General features: G+C 34.4%; 1 protein-coding gene across 2 annotated transcripts; it reads right to left on the reverse strand.

The window, feature by feature from the left end:
• Positions 1–569: 569 nt before the first annotated feature.
• LOC114265301 (phospholipase A1-IIgamma-like) lies at positions 570–4353 on the reverse strand. 2 transcript variants are annotated; one of them, XM_082903210.1, is made up of 3 exons: positions 3561–4353; positions 2514–2811; positions 570–1228 (listed from the first exon to the last, which is right to left on the reverse strand). In XM_082903210.1, the coding sequence occupies exons 1-3, from the start codon at positions 3834–3836 to the stop codon at positions 834–836; spliced, it is 969 nt and encodes a 322-aa protein (XP_082759336.1). In that variant the 5' UTR covers positions 3837–4353; the 3' UTR covers positions 570–833. The 2 variants fall into 2 exon arrangements, 1 of the variants encoding a protein (XP_082759336.1); XR_014349419.1 differs by lacking the exon at positions 570–1228 and having other exon boundaries at positions 2674–2811; positions 3483–3704.
• Between the last annotated feature and the right edge of the window lie 4915 nt (positions 4354–9268).

Raw genomic sequence — 9268 nt, forward strand, 5'->3', positions numbered from 1 at the left:
AAAAATCCAAAAAGTCATTTAAAAACTAATTTCAAACCACCAGTAAGTTAAAAATAATTAAGACGTACTTATTCTTATTTATTGTTTGTTCTTTTTAAAATTATTTTATTATTAATAAAAAAATAAATTTATTAATCATTGTTTATTCATGTGCATAGCACATGTTATAAACTAATATGTAATTTTTAGGAAGAATAACACCACAATAGTGTTAGAGGAAAAGTATTACAAAATTATGAAATAATTTATATATTTTAATAATTAAAGTATTATACCTTTTCATAATTTTTTAATATTTTTCTTCTGACACTCTTGTTGTGTTATTTCCCCTTGTTTGTGTGAGCGAAAAAAGTGATTATGTTTCAACTAGTTGCAAGGCTGAGAGAGCAGGACATGGAAGCAGGTCTTTCGTTGGAGGATAAGTATGATATACAAGAAATTTCTCAAAAAATAGTTCACCAAATAAGTTATTTGCGTTTTCAAAAAAATGAAAATGAAAATAAAAATAAAAATAGATAAAAACAGAAAACAAGCACAATACCAAACACTTAAGATTCTTCGACTATGGATTAATGAAACATGCCCACCACCAACTTTTTTTTGGATGAGTCAGATTTATTACGAACAAATAAAAAAACAGAAAAATAAAAAAATAAAATGGTATGCAAGATAGCTGAAGACAAAGTCCTAAAGGGCAACAAGTAAGCTCATAGGAAAACTTGACAACAATAAAAAAATCAAAACCTAAACTACTACATGGGATTCCAACATACATTCATAACCTAGGTTAATAAATCTTAATTTAAGGAAACATTTACTTAAAACAACTTCAATTAGACAGTGGAGTTTAAGCTTTCATAATCATCTTCCTGATGATCTGGCTTATCGTCCATCAATTTCCAAGAGTTCGAGAAATAATCTTTGAGATGATCTGGCTCATGGTCCATCAACTTCCAAGAGCCATCCGTCTGTTGAACCATGCCCTTGTTCTTTTCAACTCGCCAAGAAGGTGGTATTAGATATTCATCTTTTAAAGCATCCAATGATTTGTTAACAAGTGCAATATCTCGATCAACTTCCAACTTGAATCCTCCATTTGATCCTTGTGTACCTGCAACACCATGAAGGTAAGCCTCCAAGTTATGCCAACTTTGCAGATTTCCAGGACGCTTCAAGTACTCCGACTTGGTAGTGTTAATTGCCAATTTTTCCCCCACGTTTTTGTAACCTTTTTTTTTTTTTTTTTTTTTTTGATGAGCAAAGAAAGTTTTATTAATTGAAGAAGTAAACAGAGTAGGGGGAACAAAACACCAAGGGGCTTAGTGTATGTTTGGTGAGAAACCAAACTTACACACAGCCTTCTGCAAACCTATACAAAGCCTACTGATATTTCTCCTACCCAACCATGAAAGCCAAGCATGACAGATGGAAACAAATTCTGCAGAACAGATGGGGGATCCACCAGACATCCAATAGATATCAGCAGAGATGTGAGAATGAGCATGTGCACCATAATGACCACACAGCAGCATGACACTCCAGAGCAGTGAACCTTGGCCAGCAGAGATACAACCAATACCCAAAGCAGAGCTACTCCAACATTAGCTAGATACATCCACACTCCCCATCAGACAGCAGCAAACACACCACACCTAACAGAATCTCCCCAGCAGACAGCAGCAACTTTATATATGTTGGTTCACCCTTAAATCTGTTGGCTCACCCATTTGATATTTGCAATAATCTCATGAATAGAGTATGCACATCCCATCCCATAGTACTTTACCCATATGGCCACTCTTACCTTTATTACCTCACACAACTCCTCAATATCAGGTTGGGTATTGTTAAACGTGCAGTCATTTCTGTATCTCCATAAAGACCAAATCACAGAGATGAAGATAGCTCTCCAGACTTGCTTTGCCTTTTTCCTAAATTTCCACCCCAACCACCAATGCATCAGCTCCTCAACCGAGCCTGGAATTACCCACTGAATTCCCCACCATACCATGATTTTAGACCAAACATTCCACGAAAAGGGACAGAACAGCAGGAGATGGCTAGCAGTTTCCTCCTCAGCTTTGCACAGCACACATTCAGACCCTGTTAGGACTCCTATTCTGTGAAGAAATGAAGAGGTTTTCAGCCTACCTTTCCAAGCAAGCCAAGTGATGAATTGGGCCTTTGGAGGTGCAAAATTCTTCCACACTAAATCTGTTACACTATGCGCACGGCTAAGACTTTGCACATACCAATCGTAGACATCTCCAACTTTAAACACTCCTGAGCGGTGAGCCTTCCAACTAATGGAGTCCTTCTGGCCATTGTGCAGGCAAGGCCCCGATCCCAGCATATTTTGCAACCGAATCACCTCATCCGCCTCCCAACCCAGGAGGGATCTTCGAAAGTTGAAGCACCAATTGTTACTGCTCTCCCGACAATCGATCTGCAACTTCACAGTGATCTCTTTGTCTACAGACAGTTGATACAGCCTAGGGAATTGAGATTTGAACCTATGAATGGAACCTTTGGAACAATATCTAGGGCATTGTGAATGCGTAGAATATGAAGATTCTTCAACCCAGACGAGACCTTTTTGAAGTCTGAATCCCCAACTCTTGGGCTTGCAAACACAAAGGCAGTCACAGGGCATGCCTTGTCTGGCTGGTTTCTATGAATGTTAAATCCGTTGGCAGCTATATCAAATGCATTTAGGGTTGCAATTGCTGCACCCAAACTGTGACCAACTACGGTTATGCTGATTTCTTCATTTTGGTATTCCTCGACAAGTCTTATGATCTCTGCAAGAACCTGAAATATAATATGATGAAACAACAATATTAGTTTTGGCATTGTTCTCCAAATTAAGAAATTATTATGGACAATCTTTTCCTAAACAACAATTTTAGGAAGTTCAAAAATGTTGCTTGTAAAAATAAAGCATGTGCAATAAATTTATTTTGAGTGTAATCAGAACATATATAGTTTAGATCTGGGCAAATCACATCAGTAATCCCTGCATTTTGCTCCTTATGTTATTTTGATCTTCTATCATTTGAATTAGTTCAATTTCGACTTTTAATTTTAGATTTTATATTAATTTAGTCCAATTGATAATCATAATTAAGATATTTGAAGCAAAATGGTCACTACATTAGTTGAGATTAACTTATCAAGTTGAATAAGTATACAATTTTGCTTATAAAATTACGACACGTCTTTTATATGCACATTTTTCATTAAAAACACTAAAAGTTGGGAACAATTAGACCAAATTCAGATAAAATCATAAATTTAGGATCAAAATTGAGCTAATTAAAATTATATAGACCAAAATGACATAAGGATTAAATATAGGGAATACCAGTACAATTTGACCTTTAAATTTATATATAATTCATTTTTAATCAATTATTTTAGGTTCGGTAGTTTTCCTTGCTTAAGAGTATAAGCTTATATGTTTTTTGGTTTATCAAATTTACCTAGTCTCTAGCACTGGCCTCGGTAAACGGTGATCTTGGATTGTTTGAAGTGTAGATAGAGTAAAATCCTTGATGCACCTTAGTATCGTCATCTTGCTCTCCAATTATTTTTGAAGGTGAGACTAAAAGAATTTGCAAGTTGTTAGCCCATTCCAAGGGCTGAATTGTTCCTCTCCAGGCAATCACAATGTCTCTCCTCCCTAGCTTAGCCATCCCTTCATCTGTGGCCACCGCAACATATCCCATCCAGTTTGATTCTTTGCTCCATGCCTCTCTTGATAGAGACTTCATGATGAATGCATCGAGGACTTGGGTTGATGATGTTGCGTACAAATATTGAGTCACACGATACATCGATGGATCTAGACCCAGCTTAGCAAAGAGGTTTGTCTTTGCATCATAGTTCTAAATCGGTATCGAGTAATGTAACGGTATCGATCGCGGAGTATCGGTATCGGTAGTATCGACCGTTACATATCGGACATCGAGCGTCGTGGCCGTGAAATTTCAAAAATTATTAGCAATCCCTCTAAAACTCAATTTTATGCATTTTTTGACTCTTTTAGCCTTAATTTATCACATTTTAATCGAAATTTTGATATGTAGAGACACTTTTGACTCGTTTTCAACTAAATGATATGTATTTGTTTTAGTCTCAAGCTTTTATTTGGCATATATGTTAAACTTTTAATATAAAATTGATGTGGAAATATTTTTTTACTTATTTTGGTGCACATAATGATTAAATGGGAAAAATATTTTTTTACAAAATGATTAAATGGGAAAAATATGATTCAGAATTTGGTGCACATAATGTTGGACTCTGCAAAGAAACTAATCAACACATGGGAGACTGAAATAGAAAAACAAAGTGGGACATCAAATATAAAGGTTGATGGGGATCTGCAGAGCTTTGCTTCAATATATATAAATATTTGAAGAATCATAAATATATATTAAAATATATCTTATTCCCATCCCATCCCATAATATAAATAAAAAATAACCACAGAATAAACAGGAAAAAAAAATTATAAACCGAAAACAACAACTGAACAAGCAAAAGCATGACTTATTTAGTCAAAAGAAAAAACAAAGCATAACAAATACAAACAGAGCATGAGAGAACAAACCTTCAACGAAGAAGCTTGAAATCGGTGATGGGTTTGGCTTCGATTCGATTATTTTTTGCAGGTGCTTTGTTCAATTATTTTTGCAGGTGCTTTGCTCCATTTTCAGCCGTACCGGACTGTATCGAAACTATATCGCTCACGTATCGGATTCAGGCCGATACGTATCGGGAATCGGTCACAACGGACGCAAAATTCATTCTCACCGGTATACAGGCGAGTATTCGACTCGCCACTCCAATTTTCCGGTACGAACCATACCGGCCGATATTTAGAACCTTGCTTTGTATACCGGTTGCTTCCTGCATATTTGGACAACTTATCGCAGATGAAGTTGTCATAAGTTGCTTGAGCCATTTCTCCATAGTGAATGATCTGCTGCCGTAGATCAATATCTAGAGGGTCCAAAGTTATCTTCACCACTTAGAACCCTCCAGTCAGAGTACTTGAAGAAACCTGGAACTCTGAAAAGTTGGCATAACTCGGAAGCTTACCTACATGGTGTTGCAGGTACACAAGGATCAAAAGGAGGGTTCAAGTTGGTAGTTGATCGTGATATTGCGCTTGTTAACAAATTGGTGGATGCTTTAAAAGATGAATATTTAATACCAGCTTCGTGGCAGGTTGAAAAGAACAAGGGCATGGTTCAACAGGCGGATGGCACTTGGAAGTTGATGGACCATGAACCAGATCATCTCAAAGATGATTTCTTGAACTCTTGGAAATTGACAGACCGTAAGCCAGATCATCAAAAAGATGATTTCTCAATCTTTAATAAGGCTGAGAAAATTATGAAAGCTTAAGCTCTACTATGTAATTGAAGTTGTTTCTATGCTCTTCAGTAAATGTTTCCTTAAATTAAGTTTTATTAACCCAGTTATGGGTGTATGTTGGAATCCTGTTTAATGGTTTAAGTTTTGGTTTTGATATTGTTGTCAAGATTTCCTCTGAGGTTTACATGTCGCTCTTTAGGTCTTTGTCTTGAGCTATCTTGCAAACTTTGATCTTTTTTCTTTTTTGTGGTTCTCACTTACCCCAAAGAAAAAAGTTGGTGGTGGGTGTGTTACGTTCATCCAATGGACATGCTCATATTTAATGAATCTTATCTGTTTGGTGTCGTGGTTTTCTTTTCTTCTTCTTTATTTTTTATATACTTATTTATTTTTTCTTTTTTTTTTTGAAAACACAAAAAACTTATTTGGCAAACTTTTTTTAGTGAAATTTCCTGTATCATACTTATCCTCGAGCAAATGTGCTACCACCATTTTAATTAGCAATTTAGGCATGCAGGGCACTTGTATGAAATACATGTAACTGAGCTTCATCAAGGACGTCCAAGTATTGCATCCCATATATATATATGGTAAGTTCTTCTTAACTTTTTTTTTTATTATTATTATTTATTTTTGTCTTTAATATCGTGAGGCCGAGGAGCTGGTTAGATGGTTGTGAATAGCAGCAGTAGGGATAGTCTGTACTTTCTCGAATTTCTCTCGATACTTGTCATCTTTCTGTATCTTCAATTTCATATTTTTTAATGAATTTCTTTTTTTACTAATCAAAAAAAAAATGTGTGTGTGTGTGTGTTTTTGGTGCAAAGAAAAGTTTATTGATGCTGAACAATGTAGTAAAATTTATGGGATGTTAAAATTTAATTTAAGAACATCATGCATTTCACTACACGTAAGGGGGAGGGGAAGGCAAAGTCATGCCTAGGCAGGGGAGGGGAAGGCAAATTCATGGGATGTTGAAAAAAGTGACCTCTAAAATGGAGAATTTATCTTTTTTAACTTTGAAAAAAATTTAAATTCAAATTGTTGTTGGAGAAATGTTCTTAATCACGAACTAAACGATGCAAAATTGGGCGTCACAGATAGCTTTGCCGGTGGACTACTTCTTGTCGCAACCTTTTCGAAGTTAATTTCGGTTTTTAGTGACAAATACAACTTATTTTTACTTAAAGTAACAATTGCAATGTTGTTTCGGACGTGCGATCTTTTGGACTTCGCAAAATTTATAATAATATTTGACCCAATGCTACTTTATCTATTTCAAATGCTGGCTTCATATTTATTCCATCATGTGAAATTGTTACTATCTAATTTAAAAGTTTAGTGATTAGAGAAATGAAAATTTTATTATTTATTAAAAGGGGAGGCACACATGTTGTGTGCTAAGAAAAAATACTTGTAACCACTTTGTAATTGAAGGGATATGATGTTTTTATATAAATATTAATAATTGAATTCATTGAAAATCTTGTTCTAAAAGTGGAGTTAATAGTGCTAAATTTGGTTAGGTTGGGTTTGGTGCTAAATTTGGCACTAATCCAATCTGATTGGTTTCAAATTTTTGAATTCAGAACCAAACCAATCATGTACTAGAACTAACTCAAGCCAATCCAATTTAGCTTGGGTTGGTTTGATTTAAAACTAGGGGTGGTTTGGGATAATGTAAATAAATGTACTTTTTGACTTTTTATGAAATATAGATTGGGTTTAAAGTGATATGGTTGAGAGATGATGTGACTTAAATAAGATGATGTGACTTAAATAGGATAGTGGCTTTTTGACTTTTTGACTTTTTTAAAGGATGTCAAACAAGGCCAAGTTTTGTTATATTAAAAATAATTGAATATATCAATAATAAATAATTAAATAAATAAATCTTTAACATTGAAACAAATTTTTTTTTAATCGATAAAAGGAAATTTTATTGAGTACTTCAATAACAAACAAAGATACAATTAATAAAGAAAAAATAAATAAAAAAGATGCAAAACGCGTCAAAGCTGACAAACTATAATTCCAACTAAGTTCGCATTTGAGAGAGAGCCTCAATCATAAGATTGCATGGCACCTGGCCCGAATACTCGGTTATCAAAAAAAAAAAAGATTGCATGGCAAAAAGTCGGCAAGGAACCAACCCAAGCTGACACACTGCACACTGGAAGCATTTAAACATAATATAAATAAAAAGTAAAAGATTATTTAAAACTTGAAAATCAAATTAAAATAGTTTAAGTAAATTATATATAAAAAAAATTCATTAACAATAAAATGTACTTTGAGAAATATATATAACCCATGTTTGAGAGAAGTCCACAAATATGTGGTGAAGCAAGCTCGTTAGATTGAGCTGCTAGTCTAGTCAATACATTGTTGAACTTTCGTTTCTCACTACCGTATAACTCAAGGTAATCTCTTGCTATGGTCATGACAATAATTTGAATTTTGGTTGCATAACGCTGCAAAAGTGCCTAACTCTTTCAATATAATTTTTTTAAATATATATATGTTCAGTTATCGGGTTAGTTTGATTTGAGTAAGTTCTAAACCAAGAACTAACCTAATCCTATTGGTTTAACAATTTGAAGATCTAAAACCAAACCAATGAATTCAATAACCAACCCAACCCAACCCAACCCAAGAGGTCGATTTAATTCGGTCATTTGGTTCACTGGATAATTTGAACACCCTAATTAATAATATAAGAATTTTTGTATTTATCCATATATCATGGTCTTTTAAATGGTTAAAAACAAAATCATAAATTGTTGCTATTGAAAAATAAAAGTACACACAACTTCATCAATACCAAATTGGTTTCTCCCTTGTTACCAGAGTTAATAGTAGGGGTGTAAATTTGATCTACTGGCTCGTGGCCCATTTGAAGACGGCTCACAGCTTGGTGTTGCCCAACCTAACTATGCTCATTCAAGCCCGAGGCCATGCCCAATCATTTTGAAGCCTGACCCGACCCGTGGGCCAACTCATCGGCCCGCTTAAGGCCTATTCAAGGCCCGATCCGTCTGAGGCTTGGTGTATTTTTTAGTGAAAAATAATAAAATTTTAGTAGAAAAAATTTAAAAAAACAAAAAAAAAATGATCAGGCCCACCTAAGCCGGCCCAAGCCCGAGGCCAGGTCCAAGTCCACTGGGCCTGCCCGAGGCCCGACCCGCTGGCCCGAATATCCCTGGGCCTGGGTCTGGGCCTTGGCATATGTTTTTGGCATGTGGCCCGACCAGAATTTTGGCGAGAGTCTGCGAGACCCGACATGGGCCAAGCTAGATTTACATTCTTAAATGCCTGAGACCCTAGGCCCTCTGTTTTGAAGCCCAGTCCGACCAGTGAGCCCAGCTTGCGGTTTGGCCTAATTAGCTCGAAAAATAAATTTTTAATAATATTTATCTATTTTATTTAATGATATAAATTTTTGTAATATTTTATTTCATTTTGAAATAAAAATTAATCATTAAATATTATCTATTTAATTTAATGATTGTAATATTTCATTTCATTTTGATACATATAAAATTATTCACTTCATTTCAATTTTTATTTTATTTTTTGCGGGGAAAGACTATGTACGCATCTTATAACTAAATAAAAAAAATGATATAATTATATACTTTTTGAGTCATAAATACAAAACATAACATAACATAACTAAATATTTCACTAATCATAACTAAAATAATGTATAACTTAAGAAGAAAATTAATCATAACTAAAGTATAAAATGACATAACTTGATACCTAGTCATAACTATAATAATAATAATAATGAATTATAATTAAATATCACACAAGACACAACCAAATAGCTCTCATGAATCATAACTAATTGAGGTTTTTTACTAGTAGGATTTGTTCC

Source organism: Camellia sinensis, chromosome 13 (assembly GCF_055761805.1).
Source record: "Camellia sinensis isolate YWXY chromosome 13, ASM5576180v1, whole genome shotgun sequence".
Taxonomy (NCBI): Eukaryota; Viridiplantae; Streptophyta; class Magnoliopsida; order Ericales; family Theaceae; genus Camellia; species Camellia sinensis.

Coding starts and splice junctions, on each gene's coding strand:
- LOC114265301 (XM_082903210.1), bottom strand. CDS start 3,836: ATGTATCGTGTGACTCAATATTTGTACGCAACATCATCAACCCAAGTC. Junction 2,812..3,560: donor AGCAAGATGACGATACTAAG/GTGCATCAAGGA, acceptor ATTATATTTCAG/GTTCTTGCAGAGATCATAAG. Junction 1,229..2,513: donor TCCAAAGGTTCCATTCATAG/GTTCAAATCTCA, acceptor AAAAAAAAAAAG/GTTACAAAAACGTGGGGGAA.